We start from the raw sequence: 25,098 nt of genomic DNA on the forward strand, positions 1-25,098 counted from the left end.
CATGAGGTACGAAGCTTCCATGGGATAGCATCTTTTTATCGTTGCTTCATTTAGAACTTTAGTTCAGTTGTTCCTCCTATAACCAATTGTCTTAAAGGGAGTATGTTTACGTGGACACCCGCTGCAACAGTGGCGTTTAAGGAGCTTTAAAAAAGGTTACTTAAAGGGATTGCTTTTTCTCATATTTATCACAACTTTCTTAATTAGTTTTCCTATTTTAAAATCAATTAATGAAACCCCCAATCTAGGTAATTTTAATTTTTAGTAAAATCTTTACACTTACCACAAATTTCTCATAGATACGATATCCTACTTACGCTGTCTATATAGTTTATTTAGGTTTTTTATTGACCCTAATGACAGTCATCAATGTACATCTTCATCATATTTGTCAGCTGATTCCAAGCTGGTTCATGCTTTGTAATATCTTTGAAGGAAAAATGGAGGTTAGAGAAGTGAAAATTTTGATTTTAAGTTGGGCAAAGCACGTGGAATGTATAATGTTTACTTTCCTCTTTAAATATCTAAACTTATGTTTGTTATTTGTCAAATACTATTTTAACAGACAAGATCTCAACTATCAAGTTGTCAAATTCCCTCACACACGTTGTCACTTCTATAGGATCAACGTATCCGGCAATAACTAGTTTTCCCATTTCTTTATGAGCGGAAACGGATTCAACACCCACAAGACTCGATACAGCCTTCTTTATGTTGTTGATTTCACTTTCAGTGTTAAAGCCAACATGCAGCTCAATTATCTGAAATGTACAAAAAAAAAATAGGATGGAACAACAAAATTAACAATAGAAGGTGATAAGACACACTAAGACTTTGATGCATAGAAACAAAATCGATTAGACCATGTATGAAGAAACTGCATAATTGTTAAATCTTATAACTACAAAAATACTTCACTTCTTTAATACATAGTTATTATAAAAAAAAATAAATACTCAAGTAATCTCAGTCATCATACTATGGAGCAAGTAATATGTAAGCGTATTTTCGCGTACGCTCATGTGTTTAATCAAATTTTCGAACCTCTAGCCTTACAAAATAACTAATAAAAAAGAAAAGATGAAAAGAATGATCCGAAGAACACTATGACTTGAAAGAACTAAAAGAACAGTATATTTAACATATATTGCTAGAAAGAAAGATTTAAGATTAAGATATATACGTACTTTGAGAAAGGTGTTTAAATAATCTCTTAGCTCCCTAACTCGCACGGACTCATGAGCTTTTCTCCATCCTCGCGAATCTATGAGAATTTGTGATAATAGTGTTTTATCATTGTTTTCGTTATATATCAACCAAAAGCATCTACAAATAACTCACTCTGGAACATACCGGTATAGTGAGCTTTATCACCAAACATCCATTTTAACCAATATGAGGTCTCAGAACAAAATAAATCACGGCGGCAAAGATAGTAGCCTCCTGTGGTCACCTCAAAGTCAGACAAATCTCCTCCGATCACTTCTCCTTCTTTCATTGAGTTATTCACACACTTCTCTTCTTCCTTTACTTCACTACCCATATACACAATGCTAACACCACACCCGCTTACTATCATCGTTCCTTGCTGACAAAAAAAATCCACGACGACTTCATCACCAGCTTCTAATATGTTTATGATTGGCCAGTAGCTTAACCACACAACATCTTCATTAAATTTGGGTTTGCAATAGACCACAGGGTTGTATATCCAAGTAATACCCTTCGTTGTGTTGCTAATTTTGGCCAACAAAAGCCACTTATCCTTATCCTTAGACCCTAATGATGATGATCTGTATAAGCAACTTACACTCAACCCTTGGATCATGTTTTCGTTTCTCTCATGGTGGAAAGGCACACGAAAGGATAAGAAACCAGATGATGATGTATAATCATATGTCGGCATGCTTTTATCCTTTACGCCTTGCAGATAGGTGCTCATTATACCATATTCATACAACATCTACCCCATATAAAATTCAGTTAGTCATATATTAAACAAATTTGCAAGAAGGTAAAGATATATGCTTTCGAGAGAAATTAAGAGAGATAACCTGGATATTCCAATCTCTTCCTTTTGTAACCTCGTCACCGACCAAGTCCACCTTATGATCTTCATATGCTTTGATCCATTTCATGTGACCCAGATCCGCTTCATTCATTTTTGCTATGGGCACAAATTTAAAAAGGCCTTGAACTTCCGACAGTTTGAAACAACATTCACACGCAAATCCCTGAAGATCGAAACGACCTGATTCGAATGTTACTCTCTCCAGTGATGTACACCAATCAATTTGCAACTCCACAAGCGTACTTGGAATACATGAGAGAGACTTCAGGTTTGTACAAGAATACAAGCTAAGCATCCGAAGCCTTTTAAAGTCAATGTTACTAGGAAGGTACTCAAATGGATTAACTCCTATGTATAGGTCAAGATATGATTCGGCATGGAACGCCACACAAACGTCATTGTTATACTCGATGTAACAGTTTTCGAGATCCAATTGCCTTAACAACCGGGGTAAGGAAAGCAATGACTGTTCTTGAAGCATCATTGTATCCGTTTGATGTACAGACTTCCATAGTTTAGAGCACCCTTTCAAATCCAAAAATACAAGATTCTTAAGGTCTTCTATGGATTTACAAAGATGAGTCAAACTGCTACAGTTCTAGAGGGTCAAAGATTGAAGTTTCGGGAGCCGATAGAGATTGTAGATGCTAGCAAGTTTAATACAACCTTTAAGCTTTAGTTTCTTGAGTGAATTAAGAACCTATTCAAAGAATAACAAGTTTAAGTTATAATTGCACACCCAAATAAAGATTTGGTAGAGAAGCTAAAAGGTAAGTGTTAAACAAAAGCTTAAATTATACCATAGGTGGTTCAAACTTTTCCAAGTGTCCATCAGTCAAATCTATAGCCACCAAGCTGCTCATCAATAACCCAGTGGGCATTGTTTGCAAAGGACATCCATGCCAACATAACCATATTAACTCCGGGAAATTCTTGTAGGAACCCGTGAGTGTCACATATTTTAGCTGCAGCAATTTAAGTTTGTCCATTTTTGCAAGCGAACTTGTTTTAAGGGCTAACGTCTGCAAATCAAGATTTGACAAATAAAACCAAAAGTAAACATTGTTCGTTAAGTCCTTAAATTTAACCACAAAGCTCTTGTCAATCCTTCAATTGCCACGTTTCAAATTTCATTGAAACGGCGGCTCAAAATATGTGATGAACACATTTGATTTTCATGACACATAAATTTTTCTTCCCATATTGATGTTAAGAAAAGCTTAGTAAATATTGCCAAGTATCAAACAGTAACTTACTTTTTTATCTTACCTTTGATCTTGCACTTTGTTCAACCTTTCGCATGTCGAGTGCTAGACCTTCAATTGTATCTGAACCCTGATGGAGAAGGCATGAAATTAGAGAATGTTAGTTGAAATTTAGGGTTGTACTTGTGATATTAGAATAATATCAAAGATACACATAAAAAGTATCTTACATTTCCTTTTGTCAGTAAATGGTAAGATTCAGCATCATGCCAGACTCTACTACGTTTTGCAGGATCTTTAGACTCTGCATAAACTACCTTTCTCGCCATTTCCTGAAGCAGTTGATGCATCATCAGTTTGCGATCAGGTGAAATGGTAAGAAGACATCTGTTAACCAAAGTCGATATCCCAGATATTGCATACAATTCATCCTCTAATATCATTTCCACAAAACTAACATCTTCCCCAACAAAGAAACAAGCAATATGTAGAAGCAGCTCTTTCTGACTTGGAAGTGGCAAGGAGTCAAAGCTCTTTTGTAGCACACCGTGGATTTTACAATCAAGGTCTCCTTTCAAAGAGTTAAGTGAACTCATTCTGCTTCTCCAAATTTTTATCATGTTATTTGTTTTGCTAGGATCTTCATTACTAACAAATAGAGAAGAACCTAATACTTTAAGAGCTAGGGGATTTCCTCCACAATATTGTGCTAGTTGAACAGCGAGCTCCTCAAAACCTTCCATGGGGATCTTGGATCCAAAGGCATGCCAACTTAAGAGCTCTAATGATTCGAGATCATTCAGTAACTTGATATTGTGCACCAAACACCTCCAAGATATGGACCCAAACCAGGCATGCAAATCTAGAAGCCTTGTTGTAATAATGATCTTGCTTTGTGTATGGAACGCCTTTGTTCCAAGTAAAGCACCTAACTGTTCGTGTTTATCAACGTCATCAAGAACAATAAGCACCCTTTTCATTTGTAAGACCTCCTCAATCTTATGTGTACCCTCAGAAACACTAGAAATTTTTATTTTCTTTCCACCTAAAACATCTCTAAGAAGTTGTTTTTGTAGCCCAAGCAAACCATCAGATTGGTTTCCCGTCACTTCAATGAAGCTGCTACTTTTAAAATCTTGCTTGTATAAGTTATAAACGTATTGGGCGAGTGTTGTCTTGCCACTTCCCCCCATGCCACAAATTGCTATAGCATTGTATTGCTTATTTCTGAACCAGGAATTGATGAGTTCAACTCGAGCCTCCATTCCAGTTAAATGGGCTGGAGAACTCAGTTGTTTCAAATCTATTTTACCCTGAACAGTCTCAACCACTTCTGTGATAAAGCTTGTCTCAGACCTGGAACTAATAAAAAGCAAAAATACCACATTTAGAGCACTAACAATCCATAATGAAAGTGTAATAGTGGACTAAGTGTAATGCACCTCGACATTTATAAGATGGAAAGCTGGAGAAGTGGAATTTCTACTCCAAGATCACTATAATATTTTTAGTATTTTTTTTACTAACGCCTCACATACATAAATACATGATGCGCGCGCATCACGTATTACTCATCGGCTTTTGAAATCAGAACGCATCAGGGCGTCACACAATTTTTAAAAAACATTGGTATAAACAATTATTAAATGATATAAGGGCAGGCGGGGTGGAGCCGTGATGGGCTTCCGTCACGCGTTATAAACTACAAAACACCGCCGCCACCTCTTTAATTCACGCGTGAACTTTAGCACTCGTGGAGTTTTCCACATGTTGATTTTTCAAAAAAAAAAAGGAACGTTGGGCTTGAATATGACCGTTTGAGAGGTTGAGGGGGTTTTATAAAATCCAAATATTCCCCCAAAAATTCAAACATTCTTCCAAAATCAAAAAAAAATTCATTACTTCCTTCAAATCCAAATTCAAGACAAAGATGGAAGGTTCAAGCAAGAGAGGTTCAGGTTCAAAGAAAAGAGGTTCGGGCACAAAGAAAAATCCCGTAAGACCCAAGGTTCGAGCGAATCTTGGAGAGCCGACGCGCTTTAGGTTGCAAGACGAACCCGACCAAGTCCCACATTTTCAAACCCAACAATATCCACCCTTTCAAACCCAACAATATCCACCCTTTCAATCACAGCCGTATCAAAACCAACCGTTCGTTCCACCGTTTCAACCTCACCAATTTTAACCCCAATCGTTTCCACACTTTCAAACTCAATCCCACCAAGTCGACCCACTAGAAGATGACACCCTCATCCATCATTTTGCACGTGTGTATCGTGAACCACAACAAAATCTCGACGACGACGAAGATGATGATGACGTTCAAGAAGAAGAAGAAGAAGAAGACGATGACGTTCAAGAAGTTGCCCGTCATCCGTTCGGAGAAATTGGACGACCGAGGAGGAGGTCGCCTTGGTCAAGGCATACTTGCACACCTCCGAAAACAAGAAAGATGCGAACGAGCAAAGAAAGGAAATGTTTTGGAGACGGGTCATGCTTCATTTTAGCAAATTTCCCGGTTCAACGGAGCGAAACATGGATCAAATGACGTCGAAATGGATGGATTTGAACCAGAAAATTAGTAAATTCAACGGTTGTTTCATTCAAGTGGTACGTTTTTTATAAATTTAGAACTGTTTTTTTTTTTTCTTATTTTTATATAATAAAACTGTTTTTTATATTTTAAATACAGAAAACTGTTTTTATAAAAAAAATTTCAGAAAACGGATTTAAAAAAAAACTGCTTTTTTATAAAAACAGAAAACTGTTTCTTTTTTATAAAAACAGAAAACTGTTTCTTTTTTACAGAAACAGAAAACTATTTCTTTTTTATAAAAACAGAAACTGTTACTTAAAAAAAACAGAAAACAGCTTTTTTTAAGGAACAGAAAACAGTTTAAAAAAAACAGAAAACAGTTTTGAAAACATAAAACTGGTTTTTTTTTAAAATAAACAGAAAACAATTTCTTTTAAATATTTTTTTTTAGAACCGAAATCCACAAAGTGGAGCGAGCGAGGCGACTATCATGCAAACCGTCACCCCGTCACCGAAGAGTATTGCCGACTGTACAAAAATAGGAGTTTTCCACACGTGGCTGCATGGGAGGTTGCGAGACGTCACCCGAAGTGGGTATCGGTCGATTTGGTCGACGTGGGTGGGCCTACGGCTCCAAAAAAAAATAGGAGGTCTGAAAAGATCAAAGACCTCCGAGTCGGGGAACTACACGACTTCCGCGTCGGATAACTTGCCCCAAATGAATTTAAACAACGACCACGTTGACGAACCCGATCAACCCATTGACGACCCCATTCAAGAAGATACACCTACAAGGCCGCGCCGAAAGAAAAGTGGTGATTCGTCAAGCAAAGGAAAGGAAGCGGTGGCGGAGTCGATCTTCAAAATCGAAGAGGCGAAATTGGCGGAAATAAGTGAATCCAAAGAAAGAAGAGAAAAACTTGTGTCGGTAAAACTTCAATGCGAGCACGCGTATATGGGACACTTGAAAGCAATAGAAAGACAAAATGATTTAAAAATCTTGTGTGAGCTCCACACCCATCTCGAAGAACCATTTAAGTCGGTCGTAATTCAACAAAAACGTGAGATTTGTGAAAGGTGGGGGTGGGACTGTTTAATTTAGGTTTTTTTTCCAACGTTTAGTTTTTTTTTATTTTAGTATGTAATTCAGGTTTTTTTAAATGAAATTTATAATTTATAATTTTAGTGTTTTATTGTTAATTTATAATTTAAAAAAAATTAAAAAAAAATTGTGAGTGATAGAATTCCATCACTAGTGATGACCACCCCCGCTAAAAAAAGGTTGTGAGTGGTGGAATAATAGTTGATGACATGACGGAACTTGATTGATTCTTGTGAGTGATGAGTGATGACCACCCACCCCTAAGGATGCAAGATAATTCAAGTTAATTATTTCCTATTATTCCATATATTACTTTGCAACTTTTTTGTGCTTCATCAGTTGTACATTGTGCTATGCGTGTTTTTCAAAAAAAAAATATTTTTTACTTTTAACCCAAAGGTTTTTACCTTTTACAATTTTAACCCTACATAATTTGTTTTTTAACTTTAACCCAAAACTTTTCATTATTTGCAATTTAACTTTACAACTTTTGTCACTTATACTTTTCATCTTTCGCAAAATTTCGTTTTACGTGTAGTTCTAAATTTTTCGAGTTAATACGACGCAACATGCATGTGTGGTTCAACGTTTTTACCTCTATTTTTCCATGTTTGACAGCTTCGTCGCAACACGCATATCCTAGATCGAGTCAGTGTTTGTGGTCGATGACGGTTGTGTGACATTAATACTATTTGACACTGTTTTACGCCCTGCCGCAACGCGTGGTGTGCTTTGGGGAGTTTTCAAAGAAAAAATGGTTATGCATATGGTTGTCGTAACGTTGGCTTTGGGGGTTTTCCAAAAAATTGATTTTTTTTTACTTTTTACCCAAAAGTATTTCATAAATTACTTTTAACTCAAAACTATTTGTTTTTTTTTACTTTTAACCCAAAACTTTTTATCTTTTGAAATCTATCATCATAACTTTTTTTACTTTCAACTTTGGTTCTTTATAGTTTTCATTTTCTGTAAATTTTTCGCTTTATGCTTGGTTCTAAATTTTGTGACTTAACACATCGCAACGTGTGTCTTTGGTTTAACGTTTTTACGTTTTGTTCTTAATTGTGCGTGTTAACATGGCGTAACGTGCGTGTGTGGATGAACGTTTTTACATCGTCTATTTTTCCCCGTTTAACAGGTTTAACATAACATGCGGGTCCTAGATTGTTATAACTAAAGAATCCCCAAGCAACTTGAATAGGTATACATGTGTTGTAACATGTGCTTAGGGAGTTTTTAAAAAAAAAAAAAAAAAAAAAAAAAAAAAAACTAGAATTTTCCTTTTTAACCCTAAAGTTTCTATCTTTAACAATTTAAGTTTAAAGTTTAATCTTGTTTCCTTTTAACCCTAAAGTTTTAATGTTTGACAACTTAAGTTTAAAGTTTTAATCTTTTGTAATTTAACCCTTTTGATTAATTTGATTTTTCACTTATAATTCAAAAGTTTCTATCTTATACGATTTAACCACTTTGATTAATTTGATTTTTCACTTCTAATTCAAAAGTTTCCATCTTTTGCAATTTAACCACTTTGATTTTTTTTACTTATGTGTAGTAATCTTGGCTTTAGGGGTTTTTTAAACAAAAAATGGTTATGCATATGGTTGTTAAAACTTTGGCTTTTGGGGGTTTTTGGAAAAAATTAATTTTTTTACTTTTCACCCAAAAGTATTTCATAAATTACTTTTAACCCAAAACTATTTATTTTTTTTTTTACTTTTAACACAAAACTTTTTATCTTTTGCAATCTATACTCACAACTTTTTTTTATTTTCAGCTTTGGTCTTTTATAGTTTTTGTTTTCCGCAAATTTTTCGCTTTATACTTCGTTCTAAATTTTGTGAGTTAACACATCGAAACGTGCGACTTTGGTTTAACGTTTTTACGTTTCGTTCTAAATTTTACGAGTTAACACGACGCAACGTGCGTGTGTTGGTGAACGTTTTTACATCGCCTATTTTTTCCCGTTTGACAAGTTCAACATAACGTGCGCGTCTTAAATCGACTTAGTTATAACTAAAGAATCCCCGGCGCATTGCGGCGGGTCGTAATTCCAGTTTTATATGAATTATCTGTTTTATTATTTTAGATTTCAATTTAAAGTAAGTAGTAGTATATGAATTAGGATAGCTGTATTTTGAAAAGTTACTTTGAAGGCAGGCAAGATTACTATATACTAATCTGAGACTATCTCATTTATATAATTGTAGTGATTTTTTTTATATAATTAAGAAAAAAAAAGAATCGCAGGAAGGTTTCTGCAAGTTTGTTGGTGTTGCGGCTTTCATTATTTTCAATAACCCATGGTTGGTTGTTAGTTGCTTTTGGAGCAAGTCAAAGGTGCAAGTTTGACCAAGAGATTTGTGGTATTATTTCTTGATTCACTTTTGATTTAATTCAACATAAACATGAATAGAGAAAGAAAGCATTTATATGTACCCTGAAAGTTCCAAGCCAGTCAAATTAGCAACCTCTGTTAATGCTGCCTTCCACCTCCTCACATTAGCTTCTGTCCATTTTGACCCTTCTTTTGCTTCTATGCCAAAACATGCCAAACAAGTGGTCAAATTTGCAACTTTTATTAGTGATGTCCATATTGACCCTTCGATAGCGAAACTTTGTCTTTGGTTCCTGACATCTGAGGGATCGACGTGATAGAAAATAGGTAAAACGAAACGTTTGAGCTTCCTCCTTTGCTCGAGGATCAAGCAAAGCTCGTCCAAGCACCATCTGGAATTGGCATAGTTCTCCGACAAAACAACTATACAAGCACTGGATTGGATTATTGCAGTCTCTATTTCGGGCTTGAGTTCTTCACCTCTGTCGATTTCATCATTGTCTCTGAAAGTGTGAAGTCCTGCTCCAACTAATGCATGATAAAGATGATCGGTAAAGGTATGACGAGTATCTTCACCTCTGAAGCTTAGAAACACGTCATAGCTAGCAGTAGGAGTATGATTTGGACGTGAAGAGGACACTAAAGTAGAAACCATTTAAATCAGTAGATTAGAACCAAGGCTTCCAAAGGTGAAGTTTGAGAAACTAATTGAAGGGGACTGATATATATAAAGGCATAAAAGTTTTAAAAGTCCCTGTGTTTGGAGTTGTTGTGAGAAATAATCTTTATTCAGAAACAATCTTTTCCGCTAAATTTACACAATTATATTTAAAAAAGAGGTTTGACTTTTTTACGTGCGTATACCATTTCCTTGGCTGCTTCTATATGCACGTAGTGACGTATAAAATATATACGTAATGAATCGGAAAAATACCATCCTAAAACACTTGGTTTGGTGGTTTAAAAGTCACTTTATTGACAAGAAGACACTGGTTCTAATCACGTCCTCCTTAGTTTTGTTTTTCCTTTTGTTTCTTCTTATCTATTTATTAAATGCAAATGACATTAATTACTTAATTTTGTCAAATTATATTAAACGATTGGTGTTGATTCAAATGACATTAATTCATTTTCATATATTTAGATTTATATATATATTCTTTTTAAAAATTTATATTTAAAAGACCCGTATTTTCTGTTCGCACAGGGTCTAAAGATTTCCAAACATTATCGGAGACGGCCCCGATACGAATGTACAACATGAAGCAAGTAGGGGATTAATTAATAGCATCACCCCGTTAATAATAACTTATTTTAAAACAAAAACCATTGAACAAGTTGCGGTCTTTGAGTTGGTGTGAGATATAATTATTCAAAAACGTTCTTTCCTCGAGTATATCACATAAAGGAAGAAGATAAAAGTCGTGGTCTTCGAAAATATTACACACATTTTGATTCATGATGGATGGTGTTAAACGCTACCTTATACTAAAATAAGAAAAGTAATATCTTATCGTCTTAAAAGTACTATTTAATTTTTAAAGAAAGCAATGCATATATGGTTAAATATGCTTCATAGATTTTTAGCAGGTTTGGTTCATTTGTTATGTTTTTTACCTATTTTATTTTTAGCAATTTGAAATTTTAGAGCATGTTGGTTGAATTTGTGGAAGATAGATGTTGTAGTGTAAAGGGTTTTTTTTAGGTTTGTGTTTGTAGTGATTGCGCTTGTGTTAATGACACAATATGTTTGATGAATACCCCTTCCCCTTCGTATAGCTTAGATTCGGGTCGGGGTTTTAACCGTTCGCTTAATCATTTGTTTGAAGTTGTATATGGTCCGATTAGGGAACCGGTTTTCTTGGTGGAAATATTGAAAGAATGGGATGTTTATGATGATGGTAGACAAGATGTGTCTGTGACTAGTGAAGAATTTGTTGAGGATAAAGCTGAAAACGATGACTCAGATGTGACCACCATCTCCCCCATTGAGCCTGTGATAGAGAGAGAGACAGATGGTTGTTTAGAGAGAGAGTGTAGAGTTTGAAATGAGAGAAAAAGAAAAATATATTATATAAATTTCTATATAATGACCATCATGTCCCTTAGGAAAGGACAAAATATCAGGATTTTATAAAACAAATATGACATGCTTTCACTTTTGGACCAAAATGGCAATAAGACTAAAACCACACGGACCCAGATGCAAAAGGTTTGAGTTTTGAACTAAAGTGGCAAAAGTGACCAAACCTCAGGTACCAAAATGGCAGTTGACTTTTACTTTAATTTTTAGTTATTCTACTACACCTAATTATTGAATGGGTTAATTATTGCCCTTCCGCGTATGTGGCGCTGGCAACATCTTTTGCTAGTAATTAAGTGTGTGGAAAAACGTGTATTGTCGGACACACTAATTGGCCCTCCACCATTGCCCTGGTGATCGAGGAGGCTTCCCCCCGTCTCAAACTAAATAGGCAGGAGCTAACTCGGTAGGCCAAGACATGTCGGCCCGGAATCAAACTCCTATTTGTGTAGAACTGAACCACGCCTTGGGCCACATAGCTACACCCGGGGGGGGGGGGGGGACTAGTTATTATGTAAGATTGTTATTTAACAACACATAGTCTAATAATGTATATTCCATATACTCAAGTGGTATCGATGAAAACAAAGACATCCTTGCTAGGAATGACTAAAAAAACACAAACCCAAAAATAAACATACAAATAGAGCAAATTACTTTTTTTTATCGTCTAATTCATACTCTCTAATCTTACTAGACTTGAACCTTTAGAAAGTAAACATAAGTTAATTAAATTAATACTTCTTTAAAACCATTTTCGTAGGTTAATACTTTTCTAAAACCATTTTAGTAAGTTTATGATCTTAAGATATATCGTTCCATCAAAACTGTTTTACTAGTTTGATATTCGTTTAGTAAGTTTATGAACTTAACATCTCTCACTTGTGGCCTAGTGGTAGGATACTTAGGTTTTTCAATGAATACTCAAGTTCAATTCTCACTTATGTCATATTGGGGTGGATATTGGGCAATGATGGTGACAAACCCACCGAGGGTGGGGGGGGGGGGGGGGGTTCGATCCTGAGCCGCACCCCGGTTTTCATACGACTGTTACTTCAGCAAGGCATCTCGTGTGGACGCAGTACGGTTTCCGGGGAACGCCGTAACCAAGTCTAATCAACCCAACGTGGACCCGGTTAAGACAACATAATCTAGGCAGATATTGGCTAGGGTCGCCGTTTAGACGGTGTGACTAAAATTCAAGTTAACACGAGAGACCAAATAACTAAAATTTGGAACAACTGAAAGTTTGAAGATTAAACTGTGTATTGATGAATACTGAAAGTTTGAGGATTAAAACCATTTTCGTAGGTTAATACTTTTTTAAAACCATTTTAGTAAGTTTAAGAACTAAAAGATATATTGTTCCATCAAAACTGTTTTACTAGTTTGGTATTCATTTTTGTTTTCTCTTTTTAACAGATTAAATTACGATTTTGGCCCCTGTAGTTATATTACTTTTATCCTCTTAGCCCGAAAAGAATCTTTTAACATCTGGGCCCACACGTCTTTTTTTTCTAACCCTTTTGGCCCCCAACGTCTTTTTTTCTAACATTTTTGGCCCCTAACACGTCTTTTTTTTCTAACCTTTTTGCCCCCTAAAAGTAAATGGATGGAGTTAGTGTTAGGTGCCAAAAGGGTTAGAAAAAAGACGTTGGGAGGCTCAGATGTTAAAAGATTTTTTTGAGCTAAAAGGGTAAAAGTGATATAACCAGAGGGGCAAGAATTGTAATTTACTCTTTTATAACTAAAAATTGGAACAACTGAAAGTTTGAAGATTAAACTGTCTATTGATGAATACTTGAAGGACCTAATTTGTAATTCACACTCAAAACACCCTCCACACTGATATGAACAATGAGGGCAGAAATTAGGGTTTGTAAAAAGTGTAAACAAATTCCACTCGGACAACATGAGATGAGGCCGGAGGAGATCTGGTTTTTAGGGGTGGTTGCCCTCCTCTTATGATGTTTGATTTTGACTTTAAGTCAAAATTCATCTTCATGGCCGATGATTCTATCTATTCATATTTCAACAACCCCTCCCTCCTGTGTTCTATCAGTTTGCAGCAATTGCATCTATCAACAACATAAGTTTTTTTTTTTTTTTTTTTTTTTTGAACGGCCAACTTCCATTCTATACACGCACCCTGAACTACAGAGTTAATTACTCCGATGGTTCTTTTAAGAGGGTGTTTGGGTTAGCTTATTTTGGAACAACTTATAACTTCTTATTGACTTAGGGTGAAGGGAGTGGTTACCTATAAAAGTGAAGAGGCTGTGATGATAATAATCTGTCCGAGTGGATGGGAGCAAAGTTTGAGATGATCCGCATCTTGGCTGGGCAATTCATAGATTTGCAGCCATGGTGGATTTATCCGCCTTTCTTCCCTTGTTTACACATCTGAGCCTCACTTAATTATTTTGTTTTTGGTTTTGGTTTTGGTTTTTAAATTACTTTATTTGAGGAAAAAAAAACAATCTGCAAACTGAAAAGATCTGAAATATATGACTTTCCTTTTGCTACTTATGATGTTGGGATAAATGTGGGTGAGTTTTGGGGTTAATAGGTTGGGTTGGGAAACACTATTCTTCATATATGAGTAGAGGTGTACTAACCGAAATTTTTTGCCAAACTTGTTTGGGTTATAAAACAAATCGGTTTGGTCAACTTAGGTCAAATCCGGTTTGAGGAGAAACCAGTTTGTGTCAGGTTGAAACCAGTTTGTGTCAGGTTGAAACCAGTTTGGCTCAAACCAGTTCGGGTGATGAGTGGGGGGAAATGCTGTACAAACCGGTGGTTTGGGATGGGTTAAAACCAGTTTGGCTCATAACAGTTTGGTAGTAGAAATCTGATCGGGTTACCAAACCTGTTTTTTGTTCCATCTCTTATAATAATATGAGGTAGCGTTAGCAGGTTTTAGGAACCCTTTTCTTTGTCTCTAGGAAGGTAGATCATATATTTTGTATTGTTGACTTGTTAAAGTCAAATCTGAATAGCAATCTTAAAAGGGCTAGTGGAGATAGGCTTATTAATTTTTTTTTTTTTTTTTTTTTTGATAGGCTTATTAAACATGTAGGAGATTTGCAATGTCCTTTGAGCTATAGGGTTGTTCTGGTTATTCTTGTATATAATTTGGATACTATTATGCATTTATGCTCATTAATCCGCATGACTTAAATATTTTGTTTGATCCCCGAGATATTTTCATTTCGAATGTGCTGTGTTTAGAGTTGTAAAATTACCAATTTTGTTATAGACCTATTCATGCATCTTTTGGAGTCACTTTTTCGAATGTGCATAGGCTAGCCGTAGCGGGCTATTAACAAAAAGTGTGATGCTGATGATATGGCATTGTTTGTGTTGTCCTGCATCTTTTCTTGCTTCCGGGTCTGCCGGTTACACAATGACTGCTGATGACGCTATGAAGGTGATACTGATATTAGTGCGGCTGCTGTTTGCTTATTATATCTTCTTAGTTTTGTGTTTCCGTCTGATGAAAATTCTGACCCATGAACTGGCTTTGAATTGGTAAATTGGTTTCTTCTGTTCTTGTTCATCTCTCAAAAGCTGACTCAGTCCGTACTTACGGATTTTGGTGCTGATGATAGCTCGCTAGATTTTATTATCAAGTTTACTTGTAACGGGTCTTACATTGCTATCATTTATAAGTATGTACTTTTGTTTGCCACTGTTCGACTGGTTTGTTTGTCATATTATTTGATGCAGGATATATACGGATATTATTTTATATTTATTTGAATTTTAGTTTCCTAATATTTTGTTATTTAGTTTCCTTTTGGATTATGATTCCTATCATATAAATAGGATGTCTAGGGTTATTGTTTAGGGAGTTTTTGGTTGATTATAGTAGAAAAGAACATTGTTCTTGAACATATCGATTCGTTATGAAAGTTTGATTAACGAAGTGATCTTGAGCCATTTGATTGCACTAGAAACTGCATCATTATTAGCCGATATTTAGGACTTAGGAGTTTTGTGGCATTGGTGTGTTCTAGCCTTGGCCCTGTCCCTGTCTCTGGTTGTTGGAACTAGATTTTATTATCAAGTTTACTTTAACGGGTCTTGCATGGCTATTGTTTACAAGTTTTTTTTGCTATTGTTGGGTCATGATCTTGTAATCTTTTTAATGTTTTATGCAATCTCATGATATTCTTATCGATTTTAGTTATAGGGGGCAATACTCTGGCTAAGGGGCTAGCTTATGGGTTTATTTGGACTCTATTAGATGAGTTAGAGAATGGGTCAAAGATAATCAGAATGGATCATTCTGGTCCATGTATCATCGGGACGTTTCAACCAGACCTTCTATTTAGGTTATAGCTGTCTTTTCAGTACTGGCTTTCGCAACCAAGGTTTGATTTTGTTGTTTCTTTGATCTCCATTTTTCTCTTGATTTTCTAATTAGAGGAATTATTTGTGGGTTCATTTGTTTTTGTTGTTTTCGTAACATATATATGTACATTTTATCAAGAAGCATATAATCAGTGAACCTTTATTACAATTACGCAGATGGGTAATCTGTTGCATGTTGATCCGATACATTTATATTGTTCAATCACTGCAAAACTATTGCGTTATCTTTTAGCATGTATTTTATTTAGTCGTTTTAGAATTGTCCAGATCCGACCCGTATTGATTTTGGTCAAAACCCGTTCTGTACAAAAAAAAAATTATGATCATTTCTAAGCCCATGTGTAGTCATAAAGCCCCCAAAGGGGCGTTATGCGCCATGTGGCATGCCACGTCACCCCGGGGCTTTATGGGGCTTGAGGCCGTAGTCATAAAGCCCTACCTCATCATAACCAAAGTGTAAAATGCAGGGACCAAAGTGTAAAATGCAGGGACCAAAGTGTTTTAATGCAGGGACCAAATTGTAAAATGCAGGGACCAAAGTGGAAAATGGAGAACAAATCCCCTTCTTCCTCGCGCCGTGAATTTTTTCACGCCGGTTTTTTTTTTTTTGATCATGGCGCTGGGGGGGGGGGGGGCGGTGTGGGGGGCTCCATACCGGCGCTATGGCCTTCACCGCGCCCCATTACATACGACCTAAAATGTCCCTTTTTTATATGAACCTGTTCTGATCCAATATTCTGTCCGGTTTGACCTGATCAGTCTAGTTTGCCAAAAGAGAATTTTGTGTTTCCTATGGTCTTATGGTGAAACTTCTGTAATCCTTGTCTTAAACTCTTAATAGTTATTTATCCCTTCTTCTATGTATCTTGACTTTGAGTCAATATTATTATGTTACCATCTCTTTAAGTAGCGATATATAATTTTTTTTATCTTAAATGTAAGACTTATCTTATTCATACTTGCTAAGTTACATCAAAACAGAAGGTAGACGGGCAACAAGCTGCGCAACCACCCCTTTCTGAATTGCAACCTCTAATCTACCAAAGACAAAACCTCGTCCCCCTAAGGCTGAGCAATTGTTGTGGATTACCCGTTGGACCTTGGTCAGGAATTAGATAGCTTCTGGCGCTAGGGAGCAAAATGTGTAAAAGGCAAAAGGGACAAAAACATGCTGGTTCTTTGCACAAGCTTTAGCGTGCTTATCAACTTTCTTCGATTCTGCCTTTCTTGCTGCTTGTCCAGCTACAAACCCGTTTTCCCTTAAACCAACCAGAGGGGAAACTCCCTTGAGGTCCACACAAGCATGTTTCCCCCTAGCCCAACCAAAGATGAGCAGATCCACTGGTCGCAGAGTAGATCTCCGTTCCATAGGGTCCTTAAGGAAATTCACAGGAGTCTCTTTCTTAGCCGAAATCTCAGCTCTTCTCAGGATATATAATTATTTTAAGAGTAAACTGCCATTTTGGTCGTTGAGGTTTCAGTTTTATTGCCATTTTGGTCCAAATCTCAAATTAGGTCAGATCTCTAAAAAAAAAAAACTAGTTTTTGTCCTTTTCCTCAGAGGCATTTTGATCATTATACTTTTATTATAAATAGAGTGAATTTCAAGTTTTGTCCTTTATCTTTATGTCACTTTGCAAGTTTTGTCCTTTATGTTTAAATTTGACGAGTTTTGTCCTTTATGTTTAAAAATTAAGCACGTTTTGTCATTACAAGAAATTTGTTTCTTTACCAACACAAAGTATATGTGGGAAAAAGTATATAATGCGTTGTTAGTTTTCTTTACCTACACATAAAATAAGTGTAATGATGTGTAGGCTTATGACTGTGGATATAGGTCATTATCCACACATACGTTATATGTAGGCATATAGCAAGCTATACCTACACATATATGTGTGGCTAAAAGCCATTTATATGTGTGGTTAAAAGTACAACAATTTGTTTAGAAGACATCTGACGTGGCAGCTGACGTGGAATCCGACGTGGCGGCTGACATGGCATATGACATGGCATCCGACGTGGCATCTGACATGGCAGTTGACGTGGCATGAATATATGTGTGGGTAAAAGTAATCTTATGTGTAGGTAAAAGTAATATTATGTGTAGGTAAATGTTGAAGATGTGTAGGTATTGATCTTAATTTGTGTTGAAAAAAAACATTGATGTGTTGGTAAATATATTTTAAAGTGTAGACATTAACCACACTATATGTAGATAAAAATGTTCAATATGTACAAACAAATACCAAAGCATTATGGAAACAAATTAAGATTCTTCATTAAACTAATAAACATTAATCTTACAAACAACCAAATAAAAGTACTAGTTATAGAAATTTAAATACTAAAACAAACAAAACAAAACTAGAAGAGAGGTTAAAACATAATCAGGGTATAGTTTATGTCATTATACCATTAATATGTCCGTCCACCGAACGGGTACAGAACTAGAAAAGAAAGGTTGTTAGCAATTCCAACTAAATACTTGATTTTATCATCTAAAGGATGACTTCCGCCCTTTAATTGAATCTTCTTAACATCATATTGTCTTCCATCCAACTTATTCTTGCATAAAACGACATCTCCAAGTCCACCATTGCCTGCAAAAGGAATCAAAACAGAGTAATGCTTTTATAAGGTATATGGTGTTAATAAATGGCCAAATACTTTCTAATAAACTATTAGTCAAGTCAAAGTACATAACTATGCAAAATAACACTCCAAAACTTACCCTTGAAACTCCTTTTGGAACCCAGTTCATTGATGCCCTTCATCGCTGCGGCTGCGTTCGCTTTAAGCACAAAATGAACAGGTTATTCAAAATGAGTGTAACATGTTATAATAAAAGGATATTACCTTTTGCTTAAATGACTCAAAATCAGGTTTTCCATGTTCTTTCCGGTGGCTATCGGCATAAAACTACATGATAATAATGTAATCAGACCTGACCAACATGACGGGTTATTTGACTTGCCAAGATACATGTAAGCTAACATCCCTCAAGCTGCCTTTAATCCAGCAACTTCTCTTTCCTTTGTCCAAACATCCACCTGAACCATTAAATATCATTCATGAGCACAAAAAAATAATAAAAAATAAAAAGTAATGTTATCGAGGTAATTCAGTCTAGCCTATTGCTGCCGTCAAAGGCTGTGGCCATCGTTGGTCTTAGCAGTCAAGAATATCCAAAAGAGGCATAACCGCTTCACATATACCATCTTCAAATTCCAGTTAGTGTAATCATGTTTAACACACCAATTAAAAATGGACTAACAATAGAACAAGCAACATCTGAAACTGGTTTAGAGAAAAAAAAAAGGCGGTGTTTTAATTTAAGTGACTTTTACTCAGATATCACAAAAAGGTAACATTTTTCCTCATAAAAAGTAACTTACCATGCATCCGATAAGGCGATACAGTAGATACTGCAAAGAAGGAAGTTGTTCCAATAGTTAGTTCCTTACTTTCAAGATCCTTTGCTCTACTATAACCCTGCAATTATAAGCAACTTTGACCTCATAAGAATTTTCATATAATCAATCATTTTATTAACAGGTCGTGCAAAGATAAACCATTGGATGTGTACATATGTAAATACTGTAAAAAGAGTCGAGGCAGTTCTACAGTAACAAAGATTAGGAAAAATATATTCACAAAAATGGCACTTTTACCATAGAGTAACAGGCATTTTTAAAAGATTCAATAAATAGTCATTTTAAATAAAACAACAATTATGAACTTTTTTTTCACAACCATAATTTCACATATGAGTCACTGAATTTGTATGATGTATTTATATAAAATTAGGTTTAATATAAATTAATTTACATATTGGCCTCTAAGGTTTAGCACTGAGGTGTAATTACAGGGCTTTGTATATACGCTATCAAGTTCGATATAACCATATCCCTGCTCCATTTCAGCGATGAATGCTCAAAAGAACTCCCCTCACATTCGTTTTGAAACGTGTTAATTTATCGCGCTATTTGAAGTTAAAACTGAACTAAAAATATATATAATGTTGTTATATGTTCGATTTATTTAAAGTTAGTAATAGAATCAAAGGATGTTTATTTAGTTTAAAGCGGTTTGAATCTAAAGTGTCCAAAACTACATACGAAACTTTAATCATCTAGACGCTAAATCAACTGAATCGATTTCAAAATTTGACATTATTTATTCACATAAATTTTAGGAAACAAGAAGTTTTATTCGTAGTAACAACTCTAAAAAAACATTCAAAATCTGATTTTGAGTTTTTGTTAGAAATTTTCAAATAGTTCAAAAGAACCAGATCAGTTTCAATGCAGACAAACTTTAGAAAATCAAGTTTCAATGCAGACAAACTTTAGAAAATCACTAAACCCCAATCCCAAATTAACCAGATCGTAACAAAACTCAACCTAATCAAGTGAGAAATATGAGGTAGAACTAACACTGCAAAATAAAAGACTAAAAACTGAACATGAAACCAGTATTAGCAGATAATGTTCCGATGAGTTACAAGTTTACAACCAACTACATGTTAAAAATACCTTGAATAGAAGGAAAGCATGGCAGAACTTCCTTACCGGAGTTGCCGAAATCTTCACCGGAGCTTGGTTGGAAGGTCCATCCTCCTCTCCTCTGATGGCTGTAGAATCTTAACACAATCACCACCGGAACTCGTAACCATCTTCATTTTTTGCCGGAACCCTAAATTTAAACAACCTGACTGTGTCGCCGTTGGTTGATGTATTTGTCCCCGTTGTTGAGATCTTGAATTAGAAACCGAATGTTGGAATTGAGCCACGCAAGGCAAAGACATAGCAGATCCAGATCCAAAATCGTAGAGAGAATGAAAAGCGAAGGGAGTTGTGGATTTGAAATTTGAAATCAGATTGGGGGATTGTACAAAAGGAGGGATTATAGGACAGCTTTCAGGGGATCATGATCCGTGTGAAGTAATGGACGGTTGGATCATGATCCGTGTGAAGTGATTGACGGTAGGATCATGATTCTTGTGTTTTTCTTTGAATTTTAATAAGGGTATTATTAGAAAGTAAGGTTACCAATATGTTTGTTGTGTTTAAAAGACTTTTAAAGGTGTTTTAAGGGAATGCCAAATTACATTAAGTAGTCCTTGGGATATGCTTATTATATATAATATATATATATATATATATATTAAGGAGGGGATATACGTCATATATATAGGTTAGGGCAATGTTTTAAAATCTGGTTTTTTAATCATACCGGATTAGATATAAAAATGGTTTAACCGGTTGAACCGGGTTGTGTTGGGCGGTTCAACCGGGTTGACTAGTTAATTGTATTATTTAATAAATTAAAACATTAACTTATAAAATAATCCAAAATTGGATTAAAATGGAAATCTGGAACGAACGATGGGGTGATGGAAGTCTGGAACAAGTCAGGAATGATGCAGTGATGAAGCAAATTTTGGATTTTGATCGATGGAGATAAAATACTAAAAGTTGTTAGGTTAAAGCTAAAAGTAAACGTGGAGATAGGATGATAAAAAGTAAAATCCTAACCCAAAAAGCAGACTTGAGACGGTACCGGTATAACGGTTCAAACCGGTATATCGGATTTTACCGGCGATACAAAGTCTATGCCGTTTCTTCTAAGTAATCGTGTTCGAATCGGACGAGTTTACTGAACTCACATGCGTCGAATCCGTAACTAGTTGGAGATATATAATATTTTTATTATTTAGTCGAAGTCGTCCGTAACGCATGTAGGTCCGTAACGAGCGTCGAAACGTAACTAGTCGTAAATATATAATATTTTTATTATTTAGTCGATATCGACCGTAACGAGCGTAGGTCCGTAACGCGCGTCGAATCCGTAAGAGCCGTAGTCGTCCGTAACGATCGTATGTCCGTAACGAGCGTCGAAACGTAACTAGTCGTAAATATGTAATATTTTTATTATTTAGTCGAGGTCATCCGTAACGAGCGTAGGTCCGTAACGCGCGTCGAATCCGTAAGAGCCGTAATTATATAATATTTTCATTTTACTGTTCGAGTCGTCCGTAACGAATGTATGTCTGTAACGAGCGTTGAAACATAACTAGTCGTAAATATATAATATTTTTATTATTTAGTCGAGGTCGTCCGTAACGAGCGTAGGTACGTAACGCGCGTCGAATCCGTATCTAGTCGTATATATATAATATTTTTATTATTTAGTCGAAGTCGTCCGTAACGCGCGTTGAGTCCGTAACGAGCCGTAACTATATAATATTTTTATTTTTTAGTCGAAGTTGTTCGTAACACGCGTAGGTCCGTAACGCGCGTCGAATCCGTAACAAGCGTCGAAACGTAACTAGTCGTAAATATATAAATCTTATTTTTTTAGTCTTTGAGCCAAACGTGTGGTCAACCAGAACCGTACAAAAATACTTTTTGACCCATTAGCAAACCCGCTTGACCCGCCAATTTTGCACCCATTCTTTTGCCCTTTGGCTGCAAATATCGATTACATTGTAATGAACCATTGTAATGCAATGTTGGTTGGGCTTTCGCTGCAATATTATACGCGATTTTAATGCACTTTGGCTGCAATATTGGTGCGTTATTGCTGCACTTTGGCTGCATATATTGCTGCACTTTGGCTGCAATATTGGCTGCGTTATTGGTTGTGTTATTGGCTGCAATATTGGAACAACATAAACGGGTGGATATTGTTTTGGGGTTAAGGCTGATCCTTATTGATAAAAGGTTGCTGTTGTGTTTGTTTTTTTTTTGTTTGATTGATTTCGTTTGATAATAAAACGTAAAATGGTAATTTTAATATTAATTAAACTAGGTTTATAACCCTGCGCGCGTTGCGGCACGCTAAGGCGACTCCGTTGAAGGTTTGCATGTTTTCAAGTGAGACCTCCAGCTCGATAGTTTCACAAACCAGCATAAAAAATGATTACTTTTATACATTTTTCTAAAGACTTTTGGAACAATTCAAGATAACACAAAATATTTTCTAACATCTATAGGTAAAATCATGTACAACATAAACATCACTGTAAAAACATACCCCAAATAATATAAATATATATGGCCATATTTGTTGTCCATTCAACACAATTATGAATTATTGACTTAAATAAGAACAAACTATAAATTACCTGATACATACTTGAACAAGAAAAACTCAAAACTACAAATGAACTTCATCAACATACACCAAGCACCCACTTTAGTGCTTGATGTCCATCTCATCTGGTACCCAAACAAATGTCCGGTAATACAACATACACATTGGTAGTTACAAAGTAATGACACACCATCCGACAGACACAACATTACTAAAGAACATTGTAATAATTATTGAGAAAAAATCTCAGCAATTCGGTTGCAACTTGATGCGCTAAATAACTCATGTATATACAAACATCCATCAGCAGTTGTTTATATGATCTTGTTGACTTCCATTTGACTTGAAAAATATCTTAATTGGCTTTTGTCGGTTGTGAAACCTTGCTATTTGAGCTCCCAACACCTTTCCCTGTTTTGCCTGTCCATATGTTTTGACCCATTAATTTAAGAGCGAGTCGAATCGGATTATGTTTTATTTTTAACGGATCAAATAGAAGAAGCTTAAGAGACAAGTCAAATGGGTTGAGCGTAAAATAAAGGTACTGAAACAAATACAATCATATCGAATAGATCTGACCACTTCTATTTCAGCATCTGATTGGCTTGTGCCTATTGGTCAAATAATTTCATGAAGTCCAACTTGTTTCGTTTTAAAAGAATAACTGAACATAACATCTTTTTTAATAAGATTAATTGTGTGCTCGTGTAGCTACAATGAAACAAAATAACAGTATAACACCATGGTAAACCAGGTGATATGCCATCTTTTGAAGTAGTATTTAATGCATAAATTGGTTGTAACAAGAACGGTAGCATGTTTGGCTAGTTTATACATTCTCAATAAACATAAAGTATATTGTACACCTACCAATAGACTATAAGAAGACAAGTTCAACTCATTTACTTACAAGTGAGTCAGTTTGTGTTATGTTTTATTTCTTAACAGTAAAATAGGTAAATAATGTAATCACACTTGACACACTAACCAGGTCCAATCCCATTTGACCCATAAAATAAGTTTGCCTATTTTGACCCAATACCCAACCCACTAGAGGTGCAAACGAGTCGAGCCTTATCGAGCCCGAGCCGATCTTGAGTCTAAAATAAAGCTGGTTTATTTATCGAGCCCGAGCTTGAGCCGGCATGTGAAGCTCGTCGATCCTTATCAAGCCCTAGCCGAGCCTGAGCCTAAAATAAAGCTCATTTATTTATCGAGCTCGAGCATGGCATGTGAAGCTCGTCATTCAGGCTCGTCGAGCTTTAGTGTAATATTAGTTTTTATTAATATTTAATAACATTTACCCCGTATTTCAAGTTGTGTAGTAAACGAGCCGAACCGAGCTTATTTAAACTTGTTTACGAGCTGAGCCCAAACCATAAATAAGCTTTTTATAAAACGAGCCCGGGCTCGAGCTTCACTTATCGAGCTCGCGAGCCTAAACGAGTCTTTTATTTATATTACTTTTACATAATATATTTGTTAATAGATAATAAACGAGCCAAGCCCGAGCTTGAGAAACTACCAACAAGCCGAGCTCGAGCTCTCATCTATAAATCTACCACTAAGCACCATTTTTTGGCATGATGGTGGGAAGTACATAAGAGATGTGTGAAATGTATTCACCGTTATCATATATAACCCTTGTATTACTGCAACACACAAACACATACAGCGAGAGAGAGAGAGAGAGATGAACTAACCGTTACTGGGAAGTGATAACCGTTTCTTTCCCTGATTACCCAAACTTGTGGACCTCTCTTTGGGATTGCTATGAGATCTTGACTGAACCGAATCCTTTACTGGTTTTGACTTGGGCTTTGACTTGACAGACAACAAAGCAGGAGCTTCTTGAATGGTAGTTCACTTGATAGGAGTAGAATCAAAGCCGTCAGATTGAGATTGGGCCACTTTTTCATTTGTTAAATCGAAATGAAGATTTGAAGCAATGACTTTCTTGCCAGTAGAGTTTAACTGATTCTTGATGCCATGTTCTTGCTCTTCTTTGGCATACCCGTTGTTTTCTTGAATACGGTAGCAATGACTTTCTTGCCAGTAGAATTTCTTCAACAAATCCAACACTATCACACCATCCTTGCTGTCAAAATATCAGCGACGAGTAAAAACGTAAATTAATATAAAGAAGAAAAGGGGTGCTATTAGTACAATAAACATGTGATTCACTGACTCTCCTAAACCTCTTTGCATATCATGTGATTGGAAAGACATGTATTCTATAAGCCATCCCAAAGCAACAAAAAAATGATAGGTACCATGATCACCAC

The 25,098-nt window shown here is 35.7% G+C and overlaps 2 protein-coding genes and 2 long non-coding RNA genes across 5 annotated transcripts; all 4 read right to left on the minus strand.

Annotated features, from left to right (window-relative positions):
- Positions 1-488: 488 nt before the first annotated feature.
- On the minus strand, positions 489-2,646 carry LOC110877535. The gene is made up of 4 exons (XM_022125687.2): positions 2,055-2,646; positions 1,354-1,963; positions 1,188-1,264; positions 489-761 (listed from the first exon to the last, which is right to left on the minus strand). Exons 1-4 carry the CDS (start codon positions 2,553-2,555, stop codon positions 540-542), a joined length of 1,410 nt encoding a protein of 469 aa, XP_021981379.1. The 5' UTR covers positions 2,556-2,646; the 3' UTR covers positions 489-539.
- Positions 2,647-2,657: 11 nt separating this feature from the next.
- LOC110877534 (disease resistance protein RPV1) lies at positions 2,658-9,931 on the minus strand. Its single transcript, XM_022125686.2, has 5 exons — positions 9,354-9,931; positions 3,507-4,638; positions 3,341-3,406; positions 2,872-3,093; positions 2,658-2,771 (listed from the first exon to the last, which is right to left on the minus strand). The coding sequence occupies exons 1-5, from the start codon at positions 9,905-9,907 to the stop codon at positions 2,670-2,672; spliced, it is 2,076 nt and encodes a 691-aa protein (XP_021981378.1). The 5' UTR covers positions 9,908-9,931; the 3' UTR covers positions 2,658-2,669.
- Positions 9,932-13,429: 3,498 nt separating this feature from the next.
- Positions 13,430-20,569, minus strand: LOC110877533. 2 transcript variants are annotated; one of them, XR_002557088.2, is made up of 4 exons: positions 20,251-20,569; positions 19,111-19,207; positions 18,447-18,765; positions 13,430-18,315 (listed from the first exon to the last, which is right to left on the minus strand). It is a non-coding gene; the product is annotated as an uncharacterized LOC110877533 (long non-coding RNA). The 2 variants fall into 2 exon arrangements; XR_002557089.2 differs by having other exon boundaries at positions 20,287-20,568.
- A 2,234-nt stretch (positions 20,570-22,803) lies between these two features.
- Positions 22,804-24,841, minus strand: LOC110874270. Its single transcript, XR_002555793.2, has 2 exons — positions 24,517-24,841; positions 22,804-23,233 (listed from the first exon to the last, which is right to left on the minus strand). It is a non-coding gene; the product is annotated as an uncharacterized LOC110874270 (long non-coding RNA).
- Positions 24,842-25,098: the final 257 nt, after the last annotated feature.

Source organism: Helianthus annuus, chromosome 9 (assembly GCF_002127325.2).
Source record: "Helianthus annuus cultivar XRQ/B chromosome 9, HanXRQr2.0-SUNRISE, whole genome shotgun sequence".
Lineage (NCBI taxonomy): Eukaryota > Viridiplantae > Streptophyta > Magnoliopsida > Asterales > Asteraceae > Helianthus > Helianthus annuus.